Raw genomic sequence first — 26877 nt, 5'->3', positions numbered from 1 at the left:
AGGTAAGGGCTTAGAAGCCAGCCAATCCAACTATGTCATTATACAAATAAGGAAACTGAGGGAAAGAAACACGAAGCCAATAACCCAAGGTATCACAGCTAGTGGCAGAGCCTTGACTGAAATGGAGGTCTCTGGATTCCCAGCTCCCTCAACACTGCCATTGTCTTCCTATTGTAGCTAACTATTATTTTCTCTTTGGAGTAAGTCCTAATTACAAATTTATTGTGTCAGTCATTCAACAACATGGAGGACCATGAATTTTAAGGTAGTGTACTAGGTTACAAGAGAAGACATGGTGCCTGTCTTCAAGAGACCTTGGTCTGGAGGAGAATGTGGGCAAGATGTACCACTGAAATATGGAAACAAAAAATTCCAACTTTTATTTGTTTTATTTTTATCATTTTAGTTTTGTTTTTTCTGATGGAGTGCTCAAGGTTGTTCAAGGTTTGGATTCTACTGGCCTGGGTAGGCACTGTTCTAAAAGCAAGTTAAAAATGGGCCTTTCCTCAAGAGCTTTCCATTTAAAGTTGTTAAATTATCCAGGCTATACCAGCAAGCCAGCTTCAAGCTTTGGCTACTTACCAAGGGTTGTGCAGTGTGGGTGAGATCATCCAGATCTGCTGAAGGAACCATGGCCAGAGGTGAGTGGGCTGCTCACACACACCTGAGTCTACTTTCCTATTAAAAGCAATAAAGGTTTAAAAATGAGGTAAGTTGTTCACAGGTCGTACCCTAGATCAGAAGAGACTGAGGCAGGAAGTGCACCAAAACTTGGGTGGGTTTTGACCATTAAGAGCCCTGAGGCTATAGCCCTAGTCCACACGGTGAAATGGGCAGGGAGGTAGGGGCACCAGTGTTTATCTCCTTTGTGAACTAAGGGCTAGGAGAGAGCTGCAGAATGAGGTTCTTCCATCACACATCATTTAGGGCTAATAATACTCTGGATTTGCTTTACTGTGTCCACTGCTTTTAACATACAATCCCAGCTGATTTTGCTGTGGAGACAGAGACAGAATTGCTCCCTTCACTGTCCCCTCCCTCCACTTCACCCACTAAACCCTGTTTACCATTTCAAATTTCAAGTGACAGGAAAGCAAAGAAGTTCCATAATCAACACAGGCTAGTGACTGCAGTCCTTTTCTTTTGGATTACTTCCTGATACTTTCTTGCCAAGTTGCCTTGACAAAACACACAAGGTACCTGTGTGCTTTATGTTAGTAAATGGCACAGGGCCCTGCTGCCTTTAGCCTCTCTGCCCTCTGGCTTCAGAACTGACCAGTCGAATGGTCTGTGGAATCAGCTTCTCGCCTCTGAGTGATCCTGCTCCAGTGCCGCAATCCCGGGAAGTTAAAGTATCAATACAAAGCAGTCAAACTTTGGGGCCACAGCGTGGGTGAGGTGAGGGTACTGAGCAGGGAATGGTATATACACGAACCTCTTTAAAGGTAGACTTTTTCCCCTTTGGTCCCCCACTGTCTCATTTGGGAGAGAGCAGAGACCAAGGGGTAGGAAAGTGAGGGGAGTAAGTGGCTAAAAATGTCTTTTTCTGGGGCAGTCATTCCATTCTTTGAAAATGCAGAGAATTTGGTGTATGGGGGGGCGGTTCACAGGTTGGGGGGCAGTAGGGGAGACACAAACCCAAATAACATACCTTCTAGTTGGTTCTCTCTCTAGGACTAATTCTGTCTTATTAAGCAGCACTTGGCCTCTCCATGGCTGTCTGCTAACTGTGTGCTTCTGAATAAACACAACTTTCTAATGCCATTTATTCAGTAACACCAGGCACTTCACACTGAAACCCAGCACCGTTAGAGCAGCAACAGCAATACTAGAAAGAAATGCGGAAGTCCCAGCCCCACCCCAGACCAAGGGAATCAGGAGCCCAGGTGAGTGTGCTGCACTGGAGCTGGAGAACCCCTGCATTACAGCACTCTCTCGTGTTCCACCTCCTAACTCCAGCTGGTGACACAAGGGTCTCTCCCACTGGCCTTAGAGAACAACTGTGTGGAAGTGCCTCACATCCTGATACAAGAGCACCCACACCTCCCTCAGGAGCTCCCAAACTTGCTCAGGAGGAAAAGAACAAAAAGTGTAAGTGTGTGTGATGGGAGGAGGGGTTCCATGCATATCATAATGAAAAGGGAATCTGTTAAGATATAAATAAATCATTTGCCATCTTCTTTTGGCTTGTAGTGTAGAAGTTACCTATTATGTTTGCTAACTGGGCAAAGTTCATTCTTAATAAATTCAAGTCATGTCCAGAACAGAAAGACAGCTTGAGAAACACTGGTCTTGAAAAAAAATTCCTATAGTGAATTTACTGCTCTTACTTGAACCTTCTGTACACGGCGGATTTGTATTGATGTTTTGCTGTTCTGTGTCCTCTTGTTTGAGCTCAGACCCTTCAATGTGAGATGTTCTCTTTGGATTTAATTCTCCATCCTCTCCCAAGATGAGGAAAAATCCTGTGCTGCCACATGCATCTCACTGCTCATCAAATCACCCGAGCAGTAAGGGGACGAAACTTCTTCCCCATCTCCTGTCCAGCTTGCCCCACTCTCGAGAGGGCCGACCAGACAAGTGATCACATGCCATTTGGGGAGAAAAATTCAAAATGATTTTCAAGTATCTGGGCTTGGTTCTTAGTGGCTCATACACACCTGTTCACCTCTAACTATGGCAGAAGTATAGTCCAAAATCACCAGTAACTGGGATTTTAAAGAGGCCAGCCTCAGCTATATAAGCTGTACTTTCAGTTGATACAGCTTATGTACATACCTGCAATGGCCATTTGGTTTTGGCTGCCCAACCTTTATGGCCTCTTCCTCTCAACTAACCGTCACACCCCCAATATCCAAAAGTAGTCCACGATGATAAATCTGAACTATTCAAAGTATAAGGAAGGTAGTTTTAATGTATGTATAACCTTGACCTGCTGTTCCTGTTGTAGAGTGGGAGAAGACAATGGGAATGATAAATGGGTCTTGGGACACCTAGTGTGAATTACAGGGTACCACTCTGGCCAGACTTTAAAGCTTCCAGGTCTCAGGCAGGCCTATGGTTAATCCAAACAAAAAAGGTTACTGCTTACACTTATCAGTATTAACCTCCTTTTCATAATTTACTGGAACTGGGGGAAAAAAGTATAACAAAATGTACACAATTTAGTAACTGTACAAAACATTAGTTTAGCAAGATATTGGTTACAGTCACCAAAATGAAGACTCAGAATACTTCTCACTGCCACTTGCATGAAAAATTCAGATAAATAAGAAGTCACTGGCTGAAAAGTCACAACAGAAGCAATGTAAACTTTACATACAACAGAAAATGTCAATCTTCCCCAACAATGCAGACACAATCACTCAGAGGCTCTCCGTGCTGCCACGGCTTTCCTGGAATGTTTCTCAGAGTCCATCTTCTACATGAGCCATCAGCTTTCCAAGACCAACACTTGAAGCATTAGATGTAATACAAAATAAGGAGTTCTTTATTATTTATACAAAAGTTGTACATTAAAAAAAAATTAAGATTCAACAACTCTGCTGACCCCCTGAGGAAGATTTTATGGGTCCATCAAAGAGCCCTGTGTGGATGTTTCAGTCACCAACCTCCTGGCCACAGGACAAGGGACACTCCCTCCACGGCCATTCACACGGCGCCTTCACTGGCAGTGAAAGCTGACTTTCCCCTTCATTAGGCTCAACAAGCAAGCCAGGCTTTCCTGGACAACATTAAAGAACACTGCCTTCTCTGGCCCCAAGCTTAAGAGTGTTTTACCAGTATATCGGGTGATTTTTGTTTATTTCTTGAACACTTTCAATAAACTCCCAGCACAAGAAGCTTTATTACAACATACACAGATTTGGTACAGTTCTTTACAAAAAACTACCTAGATTTTTCAGCTAAATAAATTTAAGTGTCTTTTAAGAAATTAAACTTGGCTTCGAGAAATGGTAATTTTCTTCCAAACCTGTGTTTTCTACCCCCTGAGTTCTAAGAGAGGTCACAGACTTGTATGTCATTGATATAAAGAGTCACCTTTGTCTAAGCAATATTAAGAGCTCTTGTATCTTTCATAAAAAGCACAAAACTCTGTTTCTTAAAGGCTTATATGCTGAAAGATATGTTATAGCCAATCTAGACAAACATTTGTATTTAGACAAGAGTCCTCTCTGAACAAACAGCCTGCAGAGATAAATGCAGTGATTTTGTTTCTTGAAAGAGAACTATTTAGCACTGCTTAGCACATTATTCTGTAATTTGGGAATAAGAGTAAATCTTCCTTTGAAGAAAGCAGGTCCCCTTCTGAAGAATCATCATGTTGCCTGTCCCTGCAAAAATCAAAATAGACCAGCACCAAATGAAGTATTCGTTTACAAAAAAATAAACTTAGCTCTTTTTTTTAAAGGCCTACAACCCAGACTTAATAAATTAACTATGAAATCAGGAGTTTTGTCAGCTATAATATAATTTAAAAATCCATTTTCAACCCAGGATTGGGGCTGGGGCGGGTGTGGACAGGAGGAGGGTTTAATCTCACACTGATCACCATGAACTCCAAGAATTTTATCAAAAGAAAACTTGGTTTTCCAGCTGTATTCTCTTTCAGAAGTGTGCTGTAGATTACCATCTGTGATACTGTAAAGGCATAATATCCATGTTGAGATCTTTCCAAAGAGCACAGCATGTAAAGCATGTAAACTTCTCAGATCTGAGAACTCTGCCTGGAAAGAAGAACCTCAGACTTTCTGAAAGAGCCAAAAACCAAGCAGTTGTCTCACTGATCATGTCTATTCATCCTCAACAAGACACTGCATCGAGCTTGTTTAATTCACAGATTTTATGTTAGTCCTTCAGAACCCAACGCCTGTGTTTCAGTTCTGAACTGTCGGGCTATTCAAGCTGCCTTCTTAGTGCAAGTTCCTTGGAGGTCTTGTAAATTTACCTTTGACCTATAGCAGAAAAAGGCAAAGGAGAGATATACAAAATATCAGGAATGCAAAATTTTAAGTTAGGACTTGTATCTCAGAAGTAGGTTTTTCTACTGCATATTTTAAGTACAGGGAAAACATATTAAACAAATCTTTAAGTCTTACCTGTTGTGAATCATGTGACTTCTGACAAGATGTCCTGCTGCCAATGCTGCCATCAGAGACAATTCTCCAGCCATCACTGTACCGCACACAATTCGGGCAAGCTGCCGGGCGTTTTCCCCGGGATTGTCTTTGCACGGTCCTTGAACACCTAGCATCTGCAGCCAGGGACAGACACAGCAGGACTCACCCTTCAAGGCACGGCAACAACTTCCTACTCAATCAACTAAAATGAGGGCAACTACAATGGCATTAGAATAGAACCAGGCTCCAGGGGAAGTACTACATTTCCAAGATCTGATAGCCAGTACTAACAAACAATGGAATACACCACAGTGAACCTAACATCCACAGCCTGGCTGGAAGTGCACTTACTCAGAGCAGATGAACAATCATTTGCTCTCTTAATCTACTTTCTCAATTTACTAAGCCGGTGCCTGAACATGCTTTACTTGGACACACTGGATTAGGCTGGTGGGAAACGAATGAAAAGACCAGCTAAAATATAGAGGGGAGCGATATGTGGTATCAGGTAGAAACACAAAGAATCCCAACGAGTCAGAAGTGGGCTTGAGGTCACTGGAGCCTGTGCCCCATGTGTCTTACCTGCAGACATGCTTGCTGAGGGAGCAGGTTAGTCCCACCGCCCACAGTCCCTATTTCTATAGATGGCATGGTGCAGCTGATATACAAGTCTTCATTTGTGGGACCACTTGCTTCTATTAACGTAATACAGTTTGAACTACTAACATTCTGTGCTGCATCCTTAAAAAAAACAGAAAGGAATAAATATAAAACTTCTCTCACTCAGAACAACGACAGACAAGAAAGGCGGAGGCTGGCGCCCTCACCTGTCCACAGGCAATGTAGACGGCGGTTACAATGTTGGCTGCGTGGGCATTGTAGCCACCGATGCTCCCAGCCATGGCAGAGCCCACCAGATTTTTATTAATGTTGACCTCAATCATAGCCTCTGTAGTAGTCTTTAGTACCTAGAAAACAGAGTGGTGCACATCTTACATCTTTCCCCAGAAGACTCAGGAGTGGGTGACCCAAATCTACTTTCTGTACCTCCAGAAAACAAGGGAGCGTAGACGTGGCCCCATATAAGCCCCATCCTCAATAAAAAGATTATCAGTAAGGTTTGTTCCTGTGAATGCCACCCACAGGCAGATGGGCGAGATAAGATAAAACACACCCATATATTCAAGTTTACTTAGCCCTTAATATTACTTTTCCCAATTTTGTAATCCAATGAAAGATTAACAAAATAAAACAGTCATCCAATCACTCACTTCTCTGACAACCTTGGCTGGAATTACAGCTTCACAAACAACAGACTTTCCTCTTCCCTCTATCCAATTTATAGCAGCAGGTTTCTTGTCAGTACAATAGTTACCACTAACTGCCAGAATCTGCATTTCAGGGAAATACTCATGAAGTTTTGAAAGTGCTTTCTCTGTACCCTATTAGCCAAAAAAAACAAACAGCAAGCAACAACAAAAACTATATTAAAACACAGTTATTTATAAATCAGAGGCTTTATTTGTATCTAATAATACTAGCACTTCTAAATATAATAACTATAATAATCTTTTCCTAATATGTTTTTAGATATGAAAACGGAGTTCTTTGTAGTCATTGAATAGGATCATGAGAATATAATGAGAATATTAAAAAAAAAACTCATTGAGAATATAATACTATATTCATGTCACTGGGGAGTGAGTACTCAATCCACCATCAACATGTAATAAATTCCCTCTTCTAGTTATTAAATTGTTACCTAAAGGCCCAAGTTACCAAGCCTGTAAAGAGAAGTCAGTGTTGTTAATGGAAAGTCATTAGGATTTACATAAAATGTAAACAAGCCTTCCAATGACTTCCAATTAAGTTAAATTAATTCAATTAACTCACACTTCAAAAACACAAAACATACTTATTGACAATTTAAGTTTGTTTTTTTTAATTGTGGTAAAATACACATAACATAGAATTTACCATCTTAAGTATTTTCAAATGTATAGTTCAGTAGTGTTAAGTACATTCACATTGTGTGTGAGCAATCTCCAGAACTCTTCGTCTTGCAAAACTGAAACTCTATACCCATTAAACAACTCCTCATTCCACTTAGCCCCTGGTAACCACCCTTCTTTCAGTCCCTATCTAGGGAACTCTTAAGTGGGAATCATACAGTATTTGTCTTTCTGTGACCAGACTATTTCACTTAGTAAGTGAACCTCAAGGCTCATCCACATTTAGCATGTGTCAGAATTTCCTTTCTTTTTAGGGTTGAATAACATTCCACTGTATGTACATACCACACTTTATTTATCCATTCATCTGCTGAGGGACACTTGGGATGCTTCTAGCTTTTGGCTATTGTGAATGCTGCTATGAACATGGCTATACGAACGTCTTTTTGAGACCCTGCTTGTAATTCTATTTTTATTTTTTTCAGGAACTGCTATACTATTTATTGGAAATTTTTAAAGCGTATGTATTTAGTCACTATACTCTCTTTCTGAATAGTCCTTATAACAGGTAAAGCACAATTAGCCTAGCTAATTGACTTTAACATTTTACATTTCTATCTGATAAATAACAAATATCAGTAGAATAAAATTTAAGCTATACACAATCTTCTTATAAGGAGATAATTAAAGGAACTATACACACATGAACCTGGCTTCTTAAATATGTCTTGAAGCCTCTAGAAGAGGTCAGCTTTCAGGTTTAAGAAAGTTTTGAAGAACAAATCCCCAGATTCCTCACAGCCCTTCTGAGTAGACCCAGAACATGTACAATGTTAAGTCTAAATTAAATATATCAAATACAAACAACACCAATCAACAAATGCCTGCTTTATATAACATGAGTTACATGAATCAATATTTACCTTTCAATAAAAATCTTTCAATCAATTAACTCTTTGAGTAAGCAGTATGTGTACATGGTACAAAATTCAAAAGTACAGGAGGGCATAAAGTAAAGAGCAAGTCTGTTCCCCCATCCAGGGACAGTCACTCCTGCAAGTTCTCTTATAGTCCATCCATGCTCACCTTTGAAATCATGTTCATCCCCATGGCATCACCTGACCTCGACTGGAAACGGATGTAAAGGTTGCGTCCAGCCACACTCATATGAAGTTTCTGTAGACGTGCAAATCTGTAAATAAAAGAAGCAAAGACTTTTTATTGTTCACTTTTTTAAGAAAATGGAAGTTGTCTTAAAGTCTAGCTTAGTTGGTTCATTTTACACATAAGAGAAAGCTCATGGAAACTACATATTAAATGTACCTTCTTCTTTAATTAAACATTATATTAGAATACTACTTCAACTCTGTCTCATTCTTACCTGCTGCAAGAAGGGAGGGCTGCAGAAAGTCATGTCATCATAAATAAACTGTAAAAGTCCATATAAAAACAAGCATATAAGCTTGAACTATAGTGGGGTTATCATTTGTATTGATTATACTTCTTTATAAATTTAATTTTCTGTATTCAAAGTAAATCTGCTATACTAATATTTACCTCTATCCTGCTTGGGACATCTTTTTCTCAGGCAATTCTGCCCTAGGGCAAGTTTTGGTCAAAACTCTTCTAGGGCAAAGTAATAGTCTAATCAAAGTGAGCCTCGTAAAACCAACGCACAAACTTACCAGCTCACACTATTTTTTTCTAATTAACCTTTATGGAGATATTCATTTGTATCAACATTCTGCTCCCCCCATCCCAACCAAGCATTAATATTACTCATTTTGAAAGAATGGATTTAAAGTTGACATTTTGTTACATCACCTTAGGCAGTCAATACGTTAACAGTTATGTTTAGCCATCCTAGAAGATGGCACTGGTTCTGAAATAAACATAAATGCACATATATGCCCACACACATACCTGCTGGTGCTGTCGAATGCCTCCTTTATCACTGTGAACCCTTCAGGTGTCTCGAGCCAGGCCTTGACCTCTGCAGAGTCACAAGCACGGGGCAAACGCACCACTGGGCCACGAGTCATCCCGTCTGCAAGGATTCGGCTGCTGGCACCTCCACCAAGCTATGCAGAGTATGTTACAAAAGCACATGTTAATCCTGAAAACAGTTCTGCTTGTCCCAAAAGGTGTCCTTGATTGTCCCCAAATTTCTTCTCACTGCCTAGAGTGTATCTTAAAACAGGCAAATATATAAATGCCAACTTACACCTATTGCTCTGCAGCCTCTATTAGTGCTGGCCACAAGACAACCTTCTGTTGTTGCCATTGGAACCTGAAATTCTTTTCCATCCAGGAACAGAGGTCCTGCCACTCCAACAGGGATGGGCATATAACCAATAACATTCTCACAGCAAGCTCCCATCACCTAAAAGGTAAAGTCAGGCACCAAGTGAAAATCTATATAGCAAACACCCAGCCCTTGTCGTTAATAACTTTCTTCAAACTTAATGCTTTAGTGTACTTTTCAACCAAATTTTTTATTTACTCTTTAAAAGTCTTGAGTAATGACTATAAATAACAACAGGAAAAATATTTTTGAATTTTGATGACCTATATCATAAGCAGAATACAAAATTACAGTAAAATGAGTTAAAAAGGAAGATGTTTTATAAAACTATGTACGTATAAAAGACAAGTCAAGAAAAAGACTGAAAAACTAAAGACTAAAGCTACAAAGCAAACCTGCTCAAATCAAGGAAATAACATACCAAGGAGTAGTTATAGTCCCTGTAAGGCAGATACTGGAGAGAAGAAGGCTCTGGAAGTTTTTTGGAAAGTAACTGTCGACGAATAGATACACCTCGTTCATGGGTTTCCATCAGAGTTTCCAATTTGTAAGCTGGGATATGCTTAGCATTGACTAATTGGATGATCTCAGCATCACTAAGGAATTTTGCACCTTTCTAAAGAAATGGGAAAAAAAATGGAAGGGGGTTGATAGAGGGAAATGAAAAAAGACTTGAAGAACCATACTTCATACTCTTCATAATAAATAGACCATTTAATACAAACAGTGCTCTCCATAGAACTAAAACACAAATACTTTAAGAACCCAAAGGAATTTGAAGTTCTAAAGGAGATGATTTAAGTAGAAATAAGAACATCAAAATAAAAACAAATTCTTTATAAAAATGTGAAAACTAAACAAATGTTAAACCAAAACACTGAATTTTTCAAGTGATGTTCATAGAAAAAAAAAATTCCAATTAAGATTCTGACACCTACCCTATAAGTTTTGTAATACAGCATGACAGTTGAGATACTGGTACACGTCTTAATAAGAATGAGGGAAAGGAAACTGATAAAGAAAAACACAATCTATTCTCACTCATATGCACATAAATTAGGAATGAACCAGAGTAAGCAGAAACGGATGGAACACAATAGTCACGCTAACGCATGAGCAGACTGTCGGCAGGACATCCTGTTCAAACAGCAGAAAGAAAATAAGCCTCCTCAGGTGCATCAAAAAACCAAAACAAACAAACAAAAAGCCCCCAAAACCTTTCTTCTTTCTCTGAAGTTCATTTCTGTGTGAAAGCTTTCCTAGACCTTAACACATATGAGAATACAGCAGTTGCTCATCTCTTTAATAAACAGTAATAAAGTAGAAAGAGCACTGTGACACTTGAGTCAGTAAGTCTTGGACTCTTGATCCCAGCTTTACCATTTCCTAGATGTTTTACTTTGGGACATACTTAATTAACCCTCCTGGAGCCTACATTTTCTCATCTGAGAAGTGGAGAAAATTCCACCTATCTTACACGGTTGTAGGGAAGAAATAAATAAGACCAGTACCTGTAAACCATGCAACAGTGTGCCCAGAACTTAGGTACTCAGTAGCTGTGACTTCCTTCCTTCCTTTAATAAAAAAGTTCCTTTTCTTAAGAAAGACACCAGCTTGAGTTTGTTTTATTTTCTCACCTCTGCATTCCCAAGTATCTGTAGACATTCTTCATTAGGCCGCGGCTCCATGGGAAGTTCAATTTCAGGTTCCTGTGTCTCTAGTTCCAGTGAAGTATCGAGTAAGGAGGAGTTACCAACCACAAATGTAGCTCTGTTTGAGGTGTCAGTTTCTGCCACTAAGGGTTTTATAACCTCAACTGTTCAAGAGATCAAAAGAAATCTCACAACACTGAACTTTTAAAAAAGACTCGACTTCTTGACAAATCAACAGTGGAAGAATGGAAAATGAAGAGAATAAGAAATCACCTTTTCTTTCTCTGTTTATCCTGACCTCCTCCTCCACTGCATGGAATTTCTGGTCATTTCTTACCAGTATAGGGTCACGTCTACAACAATCGCCTGCAACTTTCTTTTGGGTCACTACAGGAGATGTGATAGGGTTTTTTAACGAGAGTGTAGATTCTGTCTCTGCTTGTTCAAAGAAGATATACTTGACAGCCAGAAGGAGAGCTAAACTTAGGGTAATAACTTGTTCGATATCCATGCTGATCATTCTGAATAAAAGAAAGCAAATTCAAATGTTATTACTCAAACACAAAAGGCACACCTAAACTCTCAGTAGCATAGAGTGCTATGATTCATAGACAACAAAGTAGGGCTCGGGGAACTTACTTAGAGAGATAAAACTGCCATAGGGAAACACTTGGTTCAATTCTCTTCGACACAGTTTCATCCAATCCTAAAGAAACCTTAGAATTGTCTGCCGGAGAAGGATCGGCTATCCAGCGACTGTGAGCATGAACAAGAACTAAGCCTAGAGACTGAAATAAAAAATTTGAAAATCATGTATCCTCTGCATATCAATGGAACCTAAACTCATCCTGTGCAACTGGATAATTAAACACTACCATCCTCCCATGGCCTCCCTTACCATGAAAAGAAAGACCCAGGCTTGCTATGTGACTGACTAAAGCAATGGCCCCATTGAACGGCTGAAAACATTCCAAAAGAAAGAACAGATTTTCAAAGAGAGATAAAGTGGAAGAACTTGAAAAATCTATTTAGGGCAGAGAGAAAACCAGGGGCCTCAAAGAAATGGAAAAAAAGATAGGAAAAAAAAAAAAAGAAGAAGAGGAACATCAGTGAAAGAGCCAAAAATTGCACAAAGACAACAAGAAGGAAAAAAAATTGAAAAGTAGAGTATGATACTGGAACCAAAAATAATGAAAGAAGAAGAAAACTGTATAATTACCATAATCATCTTAACCCTCTGAGTAACAGGATTTGGTTTATTTTCTTCTTCTTCTAAAACTCGGGCAAAATGGCTGAGCTGCCAAATTGGACGACCCTCACGGCTTTCCCGAGAAAGCTACAAAGTAAGTCAGCACTACGTTAGAAGGTGCTAATTTTCTTTAGGTGAACTAATATGAAAAATATTACTCTTCTACTAATATAAGTAAGAACTGCTCTTACCTCTAAAACCAAGGACACACACGCTGGGAAGAAAGTCATGAACACGAAGTAGTTGGCGAGAACTGACATGCAGCCAAAGCAGCACATAATTTCAAGTTGACGCACCCCTGGTTAGAGAAAAATTAAATGCATTAGCTAGTAAAGCAGTATGTGTATTTCTGATGCTGCATACATCACAAGGACTCTTCCTATAGGTAGACAAATACATGGAAGTATATTAAGCTCTTTGCCATCTACTGGAAAAAGAATTAGAAACTCAGAGGTGCTGTGAAGCCTGACACACAGAGGATAACTTCCTCGAGGGCAGAGACCTTGGCTTCTCCCATGTCCCCAATGTCACAATGCCAGGCACGGCAGTGTTTAATATCTGTTTGATCATCCCCTTTTATCAAATGGTAGTACTCTGTTTTGAGATAGGATATCAAGGACAGTCAACTCTAATGGAGCAAACTCCTCCCCCTCCATTATACTACTGATCCAATCCCACTCATCACCACAAAAGCAATTCACCTGTGGACCAAGGACTTTTTGTAAAAAACACACTGCTAGTTATACTATTCCTGATATAGTATCATAATAAATATTTTATGTGTACTACTCAGCTCTATTTTCAATATAATCTCTGTGGTGTCTATTGATGTTCTTACAATTTTGGTTCATTTCATTGATCTGTTTGAAAAATGATATAATGTAAAAAGGCAACCCAAGATCCAAAGTTAACAAATGTTCCATTACAAAATGCTTGCGGTATCACTTGGTAATCTCAAATAGAAGGGAACAGAGCTGGAGAAAGATTAGATTATCAAATCCTACTCCCTCTCTTTACTAATAAACTTGAATATAAAATATAAAACATATTTCTGATGTTATTCACATTAAATATAAAAATGTTTTGAAATACATATAAAAATTGATTCCCTTCTCCCATAAAAACTGCTAACTAGAGTAATACAAAAAAAAACCCTCAATGTTGTATTTTATTTTCTGAATCATAATAGATCATTTGACTAAATAATAGAAAAAAAGCATACATTGTATTTTCTAAAAATTCTACAGCTATTACTCTCAAATGCAGAAATTCAAGAGAATACAAAATGACAATGACAAAAGCATTATGAACAACCTATATTTAAAAAGTAGCCAAATATAATCTTTTCAAACTTGAGACTATCAAAACCATATTGACCATTGCTTTTTACCACCTGGCTACCTACTCTTTCCCTTTGTACAACAGTAACTACTGTCGTCATAGGTTCTTCAGGCATTCTTCCTTACTCTGTCCCACTGGCACAGTCTCTTTGTGCCACTTTTTTACTACAAGGAGACAGCACCAATCTACAAGTTCCAAGAAGTAAATTTTTAAAATTTTTTTACTGGCTTTCCAAAGGTTTACTTCCTAGTTAGTATGTGTTAAATCTGTCCTTTTATTCTACCCTAAGCCAAATCCCTAATTTTACCATTTCTGTATGGCTATAAATGCCTCCTAGCTGGCTTTTCCAACATCAAATCTAATCACTTCCTTTGTCCACTGCTCTGACTTATGACCAAACTCATCACCCTACTTTCCACATCAGTCTCCACTGCTTTCCACATCAGTTTCAAATGAATAATCCTTGGTTTCACAGCCCACTACCAGTTCCTAGCTAATCCTCTCATCTTCTTATATACTGTTCTGCTTGTATAAAATCACATAGGTATATTTTCACCTGATCAAAAACATTTTTTCTTGATTGTGGTGGCAGTTACATGACTACATCTTTGTCAGTACTCAAAACTATACCCAAAAAGAGTAAATTTTAAGAAATGTACATTTAAAAAACTAACTTTAAAATATCTTTGCTAAATAAACTTTGAATGACAGGTAAAATAACTGAATAAATAATAAATTTACCCTCAGAAAGTTAGAAGAAACATTATATATATTTAACATACTATCTAGTGAACAGACCTCAACTAATAATAGCAACTAACTACTCTCTTAAAAGTTAGATAATATACTTCTGAAAGAATGAAACCCCTTATTGAGGGCACTAAGGCACCAGGAAGTACACTAGAATAGTAGTTAACTAAGTGTGACCCTCATGAGAAAGCCATAAAATCTAGTCTTAATTGATTAGGAAACCTTGACAACAGCATGATATATTCATTCTGGCAAATTTCCACATGAGGCCATAATTTTTGTCCTATATAATGGAGCCCTATGTTTGATATTTAACATCTAATTCTCTACTATCCAATTAAGGATGAAGAAACATATGTGCTGAGGTCAATGCTGGCTAAGTGCTAAGATGTACTGCATACTGTCTGATTAAATCTTCCTAACCACTCAGTTAGGTGGACCCAACTTAGATCTGTCCAACTCCTGACTTTTGCACTGTCTCCTACATGACAATTAAAACACAAGGAACCAAGTCATTAATTTAGTCCAGACAACAGTGGAGGCTGGAAGATGCTTTCTAAATGAGCCTAGAATACAATCTTGGTTAAAAACCAAACAAAAAGCAAATAAAAACACCTTAAAGTCATCAAAAAAGTGGAGCACAGGAAAAGATGATGAGATAGTAAGAGTGAAAATAAATCAGGGGACTTCCCTGGTGGTGCAGTGGTTAAGAATCCACCTGCCAACGCAGAGGACATGGGTTCAAGCCCTGGTCCGGGAAGATCCCACACACTGCAGAGCAACTAAGACCATGTGCCACAACTACTGAGCCTGCACTCTAGAGCCAGCGCGCCACAACTACTGAGTCCACATGCCACAACTACTGAAGCCCACGTGCCACAACTACTGAGCCTACACTCTAGAGCCCACGAGCCACAACTACTGAGTCCACATGCCACAACTACTGAAGCCCACGTGCCACAACTACTGAGCCTACACTCTAGAGCCCACGAGCCACAACTACTGAGTCCACATGCCACAACTACTGAAGCCCACGTGCCTAGAGCCCGTGCTCCGCAACAAGAGAAACCACTGCAATGAGAAGCCCGCGCACTGCAATGAAGAGTAGCCCCCGCTCAATGCAACTAGAGAAAGCCCGCCCACAGCAACAAAGACCTAACACAGCCAAATATTTAAATTAATTAATTAATGTTAAAAAAAAAAAAATCTGTTCAAAAAAAAAATCGGTAACCTACTAAGTTTTTGCTAAAGCAGAGAGACATAAGGTCAGATCAGATATACCCACATATTCATACAATTAAAAAATTTTAAGAGTAATGTCAGACTTTTAAAAGTCACAATTTAAGAGTAATTGATACAATTTAATACATTCATTTTTCTACAAACTCATTTTAAAATATATTAAAAACTGTTTACAAACCTGACATGGTACCAACTCCAATCACAAGACATTCTACAAGAGCATCAAGGGTGAATGTGGGACCTAAAATTGCCATCCCACGAGCAATATTTTCCCTTACTTCATCCTAAAACACAGACCAAACATATCAATGAGGGTAAGGTACAAAATAACTTTTAAAAATGTTACAGCATCCCAGGGCTTCTACTAAACCTAATTTACTATATTAAGAATAAAATACACAGTATGATAAGACTAACAGGCATTCCAGATACAAAGGATAATATAGAGGACTAAAGAAGAAGAGTATGTACACTGCCCTGCTTTCCCCGTCCACTGAACGAGATATTTCTTAGGAAGATTCCCTTGAAGTGGTGCATTAATCCTGCCATTTAAATCCCACATAAATCTTACAACATTTTATATTTTGGCTACCACTGACAGAAGTTCTTAGTTGCAAATTTTTTGAGATCATATTAGTATTATGAAACCTAAATATCCTTGTCAAAATGCTCAAATGATCATAAGTATTCATCAAATACATAATCAGGGCAGAAGTACACGATATTTTATACTCAGTTACTCAGTATTATTAAAAATGTTACGTTCTTTAAAGTGACTAATGAACACCAAGATAAAACTTTAGATGGGAAATAATGCTAGTGTTAATTCACGGGGTTTAGAAATCAATTTACCCTGAGATTCTTCCATTAGATCCTGTCTGTTCTCTGCTATGTTTCACTAGGTAGATACTCTAATTTATCCAAAAGACATAATACCTTACATTCTGAAAACTTCAAAAAGGAAAATAGGGAAGATTCCAAATTCTAGAAACTGTGGAATTACAATTGAGTTGTCAGATAAATGGGACAGTTCCTAGGGTTCCTAGGAAGACCAGTCTTAGGACTTGACAAAATTGCAGGCAATTCTGGAATCTTGGACTGTGAAGAAACTCTATTAATCTTTCTTATTAATGTAAACAATCTGAAAAAAAGGATACTACTAACATTCATGTCTTATAAATAATACCTGTGAGTTGGAACTGAGGGCAAACTTTGCTAGTGCACTTGCTCTGGAAAGGTCAATCAGCAGTAGGAAAAAGGGCAAAGCTTCACTGGGGGAAGAAAAAAAGAAAACAAGATGATCAGGTATTATTTAACAAAAGAAAAAATATCACCGAAAAATCCCTTCCTAAACCAAAACTTCCCCCCCACCCCTCGTCCCATGCCTTGTATGAGCTCTGGCATGTGTTACCTTTTTGCAGACCAAAAGGTGTAACCTATATTCCTTTGACATCCTCAAAGCTAAATATATTAGTCACTCAAAACATTTAAGAATATTTTTGTTAAAAATGTAAATATATTTATACAGAAACACCTTTTGATAATTCTATAGCAAAATATCATCCTTAGTTAAAAAAAAAATAAAAATGTGTCCTTGTGAATCAACATGGGGGAAAAAGAGGAATACAGGTGTCCCCCACTTTTCGAAAGTTTGCTTTACGCCACTTCACTTTTATGAAAGACCTACATAATAACCATTTTTACTAACCAAAAGAAATCCAAACAAGGTTTTCACTTTGACAAAAAAAGGTGAAAAGTGAAAATAGCATTCAGTGTTTGTTTTGTAGGGAACCGTTACAGAGGCAGTGGGTACCTGGAGCAGAGAGTGAGAATGGCACTGCCTGGGAACTACACTTAGCATCTCAGCACCAAGCTGCCATAGCTTTGAACTGTGTCTGTGAGCATCTGTGCTTTATCTTGATTTATTGTGTGCATTCCTTAGCAAGATGTGTCCCAAGGTAATTGCTTCTTCACTTACAAAAGGTTTCATAGGAAAGCTGTACTTTCAGATAGCAGGGGAAACCTGTATACTGTATGCAATTCTTTTTTCATTAATTACTATCTATGGAAGAATAAACTGAACAACCTTTCTAGAGAAAAAACTGGCAACAACAGCACTTAAAAGCCCTAAAAACCTACACAGCCACTGTTTCACTCCTAGGAATGTATCCTAAGAAAATGACTATGAACACAAACAAAAATTTAGCTACAAAGACATTTATCACAGTGTTGTTATTAATGGGGGAAATTAAATAACCTAACAATCCAACCTAGAGGATAGGGGAATACTAGACAGCTATTACAAATAATTTAGTTTAGCATTAAGGACATGCAAAGATGTTGATAAACTATTATAAAGCATAAAAGTTATAAAGCAGTATATACAGCATGATCTCAGAAGTTTTCTTTAAGTATAAAAAAGTGGGACAGGATATATACTAAAACATTAACAGGTATTAAAATTTAAATGATTACATGAAAAATTTTCCCATATTTTCTATAAACTTTCGATAATTTATATACTATAATGCTTTATATCATGGAGAAGAACAGTTCTTAACAATATATTTTGAAAGAGGGCTTCCCTGGTGGCGCAGTGGTTGAGAATCTGCCGGCTAATGCAGGGGACACGGGTTTGAGCCCTGGTCTGGGAAGATCCCACATGCCGTGGAGCAACTAGGCCCATGAGCCACAACTACTGAGCCTGCGCGTCTGGAGCCTGTGCTCCGCAACAAGAGAGGCCACGACAGTGAGGGGCCCGCGCACCGCGATGAAGAGTGGCCCCCGCTTGCCACAACTGGAGGAATCCCTCGCACAGAAACGAAGACCCAACATAGCCAAAAATAAATAAATAAATAAATAAATAAATAAAATTAAAAGAATATATATATATTTTGAAAGAAAGTATATTTATGCTTAAATACTTACTTCAAGCCTGTCAATTCTTTATCTAAGAAATGAATGACAACTGTACTGAATACAAAACTTGAGAAAATTGTGAAGAGTCCAGCAATACCTAAAACGACAAAATTCAGCAAACTGAAAAAACTTCATCCTTTTTTACACACACAATAACATACAGTCCCATACAATATTCTGAGAGAAATAATACTATTTTCTCCAGATTATTAAGGTCTCAAATAGCAGAACGTCTAACTTGAATAAAAAGAAATGAAACTATTGAATACATGCAGCACACACATTTCCACACACATGATTTAAACAAACAGGTAAATTTCCACAGTAAATCAAAAATTTGATAGCACACAAAAAGGTTAATATATAAAATTATTACCCAAAATATATTTTGATCCAAGTTGGCGTAAATTCTGGAACTGGAAGTAAATATACAGGATTGCTATGCATCGTGTTATTGTCAGAATTATGATGTCACTGCTCAAGACATCCTATTGGGAGAGATAGAAAAGAAAAATCCAAATCAAAACTAAGAATTTTTATTTTGCATGCATCATTAGTTTACATATCATCATGATAATATAAATTTAGGCACAAGTCAAATAAAATGTTACAATGCAAATCAAAAATTTACTCCCAATTTTTAAACAATCTGTTTATTAAGCCGATCATTTTTCAGTTAGTCACTTATGAAAGCTATATTTCTCAAGTAAAGTCAATTACACTCATTTGTATACCAAAAGCAAAAGAAAAGTATTTCCAGTGCATTTCCATACTATATAAGTAAATGAAAGTTATGAATACTGAAATAAAAATTTTACTCATAAGTATTTTTGATTATGTGGTCTCTAAAAGGAGACACTCTTAGAAATTCAAAATGTATTTACTTTAATCAATAATCAGATTAATCTCACAAACCTCTTCAAACTTTGGACATTCATAATTCCAACCACAGATCTTATCGTTACCAGTAAACATGTTCATGGACATCATACAGATGGTCAGTGTCACTGTCCCCACTATGACTTCCCAGGGATGGGAAGCCACAAAGAGGCCATGCATTCGGAAAAGTCTTGACAACATTGTAGCTGAAGAATCCTTGGATCCTGGAAGGAATATCAAGTATGAACACTTAGTATACAGCTCACTGTATTCTTAGGAAAACATTTTAAGGAAAAGTGCATTGTAAACCCTGATTTGTATGCAGTGTCTTGTATATTAAGAATAATACTATTTGACAGTATTCCTTATAATTCTGGAAAATAATTACAAAATTAAAATAGGACTGTTATTAATTCTTTACTCACAACACTTAAATCCTCTATTATTCACTAACAAACAACTTAAAAGCAGCTTTTTCTTATCAGTTGTTTGAATTCGAGCATTTAAGATCAAACCAAATAATACCTCAGCCCGATTATTATCTGAGGCAAGGAGGAGAGCAATAAAGCACAAAACAAAAGTGAGAAACAACCATTCACATTTATTTTCTGATTACCCTGACACAAAACGCATATAAGCACCCTCTTCATTCTCTACACTCTAGTTATACAAAAGGTAAATACCAAACAATCTACTTGTTCAGTGTCCTCCTGTAAATCATTACCTTAGTTTATAAAGCTCCTCAAGGGCAGGAGTCCATTAGACTCTTCCATTCCATAAAACACATGGCATAATATGTCACTAGCAAAATGTTTAATAAACCTTCCTAATGTTGCTGTCACCAGAGGTCTTTTCCCAAACTTTAACAGCAGTTAATAAAAATGCTGGAACAGTACTAGAATAAGAGGATGGCTGGCCAAAGTAGACATCTATAGCATTCAAAAATTCCCAACAGAATATGGGTTATTTTGACCTAATGACTACCATGGCAAAACTTTTCCATGTTTGCTGTCTAAATAATAGTAATAATAATTTTGATATTCTGATTTTTAAAAAAATCTAGTGTAGTTATTAATCTCTAATATAGGAACTTGCAAGCCTTACTTCTTATACTAAAATTAATGCTTATGATAAAGCATATTAACTACCCATAAAAATCAATTAAGATTTAATTTTAAGGCCACTGATTGACAGACTATCAAGAATTCAAATGAATCTCACATTTATGGTAATAATTAAGAAAGTGATTCATTTATTGAAGAAAGAAAATAAAAAGGCACCAAATTAAGGAAAATAAAGCATTAATCTATTTAAGGTGTTAGGGAAAAGAAAATAAGAGATGCTTTTACAAACCAAAGCAATTACTAAGCGTCACCTCTCACTGCATCACTCAATGTTCTCTATTCTCTATATTTCAGCCACACCAGGCCACCAAATAGATGCCTGGTTTCCAAACCGCAGGTCACAACCCTTCACTGGATCGATGAGATCATGAAATCAAGTATATGAGTCAGAACAAATATTTTAAAATAAAAGGAAAAAGAGAAAAAAGCTGTGGGTAAGACATGTGGTACGGGTAGATATTATTTTTTGAAACATTACGTTTCATGAAATTATACATATGAGTGTATGTACTGGCTTCCGACATAACATGTATTTCTTACTGTGGGTCTCAATTTTAAAAGGTGGGCGGGTCACTGAAATGTATAAATGTGGCATGCGTCTGCCTGTGTTTATTCAGGCTTTTTCAACCTTCCTCCCTGAGGCCTATTGCTCATTTCATCCTCCAGCGCCTTGCACTCATACATAGCAGTTGCTCAACAAATACCTGCTAATTAAAAATAAATTCTTAAGCTACAGTAGCATGCATTTGATTGACACATCTTGACACAAACCTAAAGATGACTTTTTTAAAGATATGGATATAACTCTCCCACTTCAAGCCCCCCAGTTCTCTGCATTCAGAGAACATATTAAGGGGGGATGGGGTGGAGAAGAGAGGCTACATTTCCTATACTATCCTGGAAAATGAACAACAATAACAAACATACTTTCTATTAAATTAGCAGGGACTTGGACTTAAAGTATTGGAGAATATTAATCATATCTTAGATTTGAACTCTACTTCATTTCAACTAAAAGCCTCATAAGAGCCTAGATTTTCATGACAGCCTTCTATCACATAACTTCCTTACATTTAAAAACAAAAAAACAAAACCGTATAAACTAGTCTAAAGGATCAACTAGCATCAGTGTTGCAGAAAATGAATTAACTAAAAACACCTTTTGAAACTAGGTCAAAGTTTCTAACACTCTCTCCCCCCAAGCCCTCTCAATTTAGAATATTCCCTTATCAAGAAAATGTATTCTTCACTATTAAAAAGTTAATTCGGTTGAATTAAAATCTGAGCTGCTAGCAAGAAGGCACCCCAATTTGATCACAAATAGGTTTAGCATTATTAATCTATAATTATATATTAGGGACATTATGTTTTCCCTCAAAAGCTTCATGGTAGCATTGTCAATTCTGGGACATTTCTTTCCTAGGTGTAAAGTCATCTTTGCAACATTCCAGAAAAGATTTACACATGATCTCGTGACATGATCCCATAAACCATCCCCAAACACAGAGAACCTCACCTATTTGGAAATACAAAATGAGTAACCAAATGTACAAAGGTGTGTCAAAAGTAACTATAATTGCACATTTCCCACTAGCACCCTCCCCATTTCCCTGTGATTATGCAAATCATTTAAATGCCATGGAATCCAATCTTCCAACTTCATCAGCAGTTGCAAGTGGCACGAGCAGGCAATAGGGACAGCTCATGCCAATTCAAAGTACAGTATTTAGGCCATGTTGCAATAAAAATAAATTTTAGTTTAAAAAAATCAAGTTAGGCAATGTATGCCTTGCTTATTCAGACTGAAGTATGCTGCAAACATTTCACAGATTATTCAAAAGAATGGATAATTTAAATTAAATTGAATCCCCAAACTCTAACTCAATATGCTACAAAAACCACCTACTATGGCCAATTGCAGAAAAAGATGCTTTGGCATCCTACTCTGATTCTTTCCTCCCACTCAGCACTCTTCCTGTGCTACACATTCCAGTATTTGATTATACACTATTTTACACTGTATCTCAAATTAACTGCTGTGTACGTTTTGTCTCTTTGAAGGCAAGAAACATGTAGGGGACTTCCCTGGTGGCGCAGTGGTTAAGAATCTGCCTGCCAATGCAGGGGACACAGGTTTGAGCCCTGGTCCGGGAAAATACCACATGCCGCGGAGCAACTAAGCCCGTGCGCCACAACTACTGAAGCCTGTGAGCTACAACTACTGAAGCCCGCGCACCTAGAGCCTGTGCTCTGCAACAAGAGAAGCCACCTCAATGAGAAGCCCACGTACCGCAACGAAGAGCAGCCCCCGCTCAACCGCAACTAGAGAAAGCCCGCGCGCAGCAATGAAGACCCAACGCAGCCATAAATAAATAAATAAATAAATAAACAAACAAACAAACCATGTCTTGTACTGAGTCATTTTTAATTCCAACAGGATCTAGAATTCTGCTGCTCAACCCAGTATCCTATGGGAAAAAATTCTCACACTGGAATCAGGAAACCTGGATTCTACCCAATTTTATAACATGGTGTGCCTCTTTGTAAGTCACATATCTTTTTATTCACTTATGAGGCTAGAGCTCCAAAGTTCTTTAACAAAGGCAAGTATTAAGTGAACCATATGAAACTATTTTTTGTATGGGAAAAATGGTCAAATGTCAAATATCAGCAATTTCATATGGTCAACCTAAATAGTGATATAGATGTGGTTATCTATCCATGGCCTAGAAACTAGATCATACAAGAATAAAAAGAGCACATGCACATGCGTGTGCACACTTCATCTTGAAATGCTTATGCCACACACACACCGTTTTCACATGTTAATGATGTAATCTTTGCACATTTTTTAAGCCTTCATATTACTAACTCCCATTGTCTTTACTGCCAAGTTTATCACAAATTGGAAAGACACTACCACTAAGCAGGCCCTCACAATCCAGTCTATCCCCAAAGTACACTCTGGGCCTTTGCTAGATTACCTCTAAATCAGAAAAATGTCTTTCATTGCATGGAGAAAAAAAATCATTCACAAGCAAACAAAAAAAATACATTCTCTACATTGCGTGATGCTAAAATTTTACACGATTACTTAGTACGGCCTGGAAACAGATGTTTCCCATGACTTTTCAGGACCAAGTCTAAGAAGGCATGTCCTCAAAGACCTGAAAAATTTCAAACGACCATTTAAGATGGAGTACATCAAACTCCTCCTACTACAAAAACTGACTGTTGTTCTATTTGTGAGTCTCCAAGTTACGTCTACGTTTTTCTTTATCAAAATACCAAAACCAAATATTCCGAAAAACCTACAAGCTTTGGACTAAAGGACATCAGCAATCAGCACCAAGGAGACTACGCCCCTTGACAAAAAAAAAAAAAAAAAAAAGGAGAAGAAGGAGAAGAAGAAGAATCGTTGAAGTCTTTGGGCAAGTCTCTACCTTGGGCTCTGCATCCTCTCAATCCGTTTCACCTGGAAATAACCGGACGCATCTATGCAGATCCACGGTTCTTTCACGGCTCTGAGCTAGTCAGCAGCATTTAAGGTGCTGACGAACAGCAGCGCCAGGGCGTGAACCCAGTGAGAACAGCAAGCCTGGGCGTGAACGCCCACACCTGACAGATCTTCTCGCGTTCCCTCCCCGACCTGCGGGCCTGGCTGCCCCACAGCCCACTAGCATTCCTCGAATCAAGGGGACTCCGAGATCACCCTGCCTGGCACCCTTTCCGCCCCGACGATCGTGACTGCGCGGCCAGCATCGCCGACTTCGGACAGGGCCAGCGAACGCGGCGATGCCCCACCGATGGCGACGGGAGCCCAGAAGAGGCCGGCCCGCCGCCCGCCCCTCTGGCCCAGCCTGGCCCGCCGGCTCCCCGGTATAGATGCGGGCTGCCACTCGGCCGGCCGCGCGTCAAGGACGTCTCCTCGCAGTCCCCGCGGGACCGGGGCGCCACCCCGGGCAAAGCCGCCAGCGCAGCTCCCCCCGGGACGGCAGGAGGTGCCGGCTGCCCCTTTCCAGGGCCGGACGGAGCTCGAGAACCGCCACCTACACGACCCTAACCCGCTCCCGCCCACCGCCGCCCTCCTCACCTCCCGATCTCACCAGAAGCCACAGTCCCCGGGAGCTGGCGCTCCGCGCGTCTCCAGTCAACGGAGACGCGGAGCGGAAGAAACCTTCGCTTCTACGCACGCTCGGAGCCGGACGAGCCTGTGACCAATAAGGAAGGATCGTCCGATCGTCTAGCCAATCATCTGGGGGTTGCCCGGCCTGACGGCGCTACGTCACGAACGGTCGCCCTAACAACCGCCCACAGCTCTCACCCGTGCTGAGAACGGGCACCGCACCATCTCTCACCATGGCTCAGCCAACCAATAGCCAGTCGAATCCCAGCACTAGGGCCTGCCTATTGGTCACAGAGCCGTGGGGGCGCACGCATGCAAGCTGCCTAGGCGAAGACGATAGGGGATCTGGCGGGTGGAGTGTCCTACGGCCCAGGACCTGAGCTGGGGTCATTGTGGCTGTGAGAGTACAATGGGAAGGAGTAGTAGGGAGCAGAATTGGGGCGTGAAGATAAACGCAGGGTCAGGTCAAGGATAGAACGCACAATTACTGAGTGGAGAGAGGTGGAGGTGGCCCTGAAAACCAGGATGTAAAAAAGGGAAGGTGGCAGCAAGGAGCAATCCAAACCTCAAGCTGACCCATTTCCGAAACCCAAACCGACACTTTCCTGTGATTTACCCATTCCTGTAAATAGTAAATGGCTCCAATCATGGGGTTTCTCTCTCCCTCCTTCTCTTTCCCGCCCTCCTTCTCTTCCCCCCTTCTCTCCCTCTCTCCCTACAGCACAAGGCACTAGTCACAGACTGTCCATTCGCTCTGAAATGTGCCTCCTTTGTCTTGTCTGCTTTCCCTCTGACCCCTCCCTGCTGCAGACCTTTATTATCTCTTGCCTGAAATAATGCAATAGCCTCTCCTAACTGGTCTCTCCACTCTTAGGTGCTTCCACCTTCCAATCCTATTATTCCGTTGGCCTGCCCCCAAACTACCAAGAGTTGGTCATTGTCTATTGGATTAAAGAAACTGGCAACCCCAATATGGCCCTACCCCACATTTCTTGCTTATCTCTCACTACTTCCTGTGTCAACCCTACATTTCAGCCAAAAGAGTAACTGACCTTTTTTCAGTCACACTCAGTACCTTTTTGCTCCCTGTTTATGTTCTCTGTTTAATCTGGACATGCCTGCACATTTCAACTGTTGAACTCCTAACTCTCCTTCAAGGACTATTTCATATGTCACCTCGTTTCCTGATTCCCTCAAATACAGTCATCTCTCCCTACTCTGAACACCCATAACATGTCCATATTCTGTGACCTGTGTTATTATTATGTGGAAATTTCTTAAGAACAGGAATTGAAATCCCCTCAACTTTTAAAGACCTATATTTTGAAATGCAGTCCCTGATACCCACTATACACTCAGGAGGAGTTTTAATAAACTATTATCTTGATAAATTCTCATAATCCTTATGAAATAGATATTATTTCCATTTTCAAGGAAAAATGAGTTTGTTAAACAACTTGCTTTAGATCACATAGATAATAATATGGAAAACTGAGATTTGAACCCAGATCTAAAACTTATACTGGTTCTACTATCCTCCACTGCTTCAGTATAGGATCTTTATTCATATCTCTTTACGAAATACTTTTCGAGCACCCCTTATGTGCAACACACCTTGGTTGGCACTGGAGTTATAGCAGCAACATGACAGACATGGAAACTTCCTTTATGAACCTTATACCCCTTCATAAAATTAGATGACTGTTAAATATTTGTTGAATTGATCCTAATGGAAGGAGTTTTCACAGTGAAGAAGACTAAGGGGAACTAACCAAAAATTAAAGTATCCTATTATGAGTCTTATCAAAAGGAAGAAGAAGAAAGAAAAAAAGATCTGTAAGTACTCAGAGCTAGAAACTTTGTCGTACTTTTAATGTCCCCAGAAGTCAAAAGGACCAGCTATCTCAGAATTATAAGTTACAGATTATACAATTGCTTACTAATATAAATTCAAATAAGGATTATGAAGGTGTTTCAATAAAAAGTCTTTAGACCAAGATTTGGAAACTGTATTCCCAAACTCAGCTTAATTAAGAACTCCAGTGAGATTATGAATTCAAAAGCAAGTAATAAAGAAACTCTGTCTAGTTTTATGTTTTTAAAACAACTTCTATATGATTCCCAATTTATGTCAAAAGGATCTTTATGCACTTAAATAATAATTTGTACTTAATGATAAATCACAATATTTGGCAAGGACACACATAGAAGGGGAAAG

General features: G+C 39.0%; 1 protein-coding gene across 3 annotated transcripts in view; it reads right to left on the bottom strand.

Moving 5' to 3' along the window:
- Positions 1–3467: 3467 nt before the first annotated feature.
- HMGCR (3-hydroxy-3-methylglutaryl-CoA reductase) overlaps positions 3468–26877 on the bottom strand; it is a 79819-nt gene continuing 56409 nt past the window's right edge. Inside the window, exons 1-20 of one of the 3 annotated variants that reach the window (XM_007175906.2) lie at positions 24640–24736; positions 19446–19633; positions 18907–19018; positions 18540–18627; positions 16798–16882; positions 15790–15895; positions 12470–12576; positions 12249–12365; positions 11669–11817; positions 11303–11550; positions 11015–11193; positions 9799–9993; positions 9297–9455; positions 8996–9153; positions 8159–8264; positions 6392–6562; positions 5948–6088; positions 5703–5861; positions 5100–5254; positions 3468–4955 (exon numbers count right to left, since the gene is read on the bottom strand). In XM_007175906.2, the coding sequence (XP_007175968.1) occupies positions 4901–4955; positions 5100–5254; positions 5703–5861; positions 5948–6088; positions 6392–6562; positions 8159–8264; positions 8996–9153; positions 9297–9455; positions 9799–9993; positions 11015–11193; positions 11303–11550; positions 11669–11817; positions 12249–12365; positions 12470–12576; positions 15790–15895; positions 16798–16882; positions 18540–18627; positions 18907–19018; positions 19446–19610 (2655 nt within the window). In that variant the 5' untranslated portion in view covers positions 19611–19633; positions 24640–24736 and the 3' untranslated portion in view covers positions 3468–4900. Of the gene's footprint in view, positions 4956–5099; positions 5255–5702; positions 5862–5947; positions 6089–6391; positions 6563–8158; positions 8265–8995; positions 9154–9296; positions 9456–9798; positions 9994–11014; positions 11194–11302; positions 11551–11668; positions 11818–12248; positions 12366–12469; positions 12577–15789; positions 15896–16797; positions 16883–18539; positions 18628–18906; positions 19019–19445; positions 19634–24626; positions 24737–26877 lie in introns of those variants that run through there. The other 2 variants (XM_007175905.2, XM_007175907.2) reach the window with 2 other exon arrangements.

Source organism: Balaenoptera acutorostrata, chromosome 2 (assembly GCF_949987535.1).
Source record: "Balaenoptera acutorostrata chromosome 2, mBalAcu1.1, whole genome shotgun sequence".
Taxonomy (NCBI): Eukaryota; Metazoa; Chordata; class Mammalia; order Artiodactyla; family Balaenopteridae; genus Balaenoptera; species Balaenoptera acutorostrata.
Note: the sequence above shows the minus strand (reverse complement) of the source record. Positions and strands in the feature narration are given on the sequence as shown.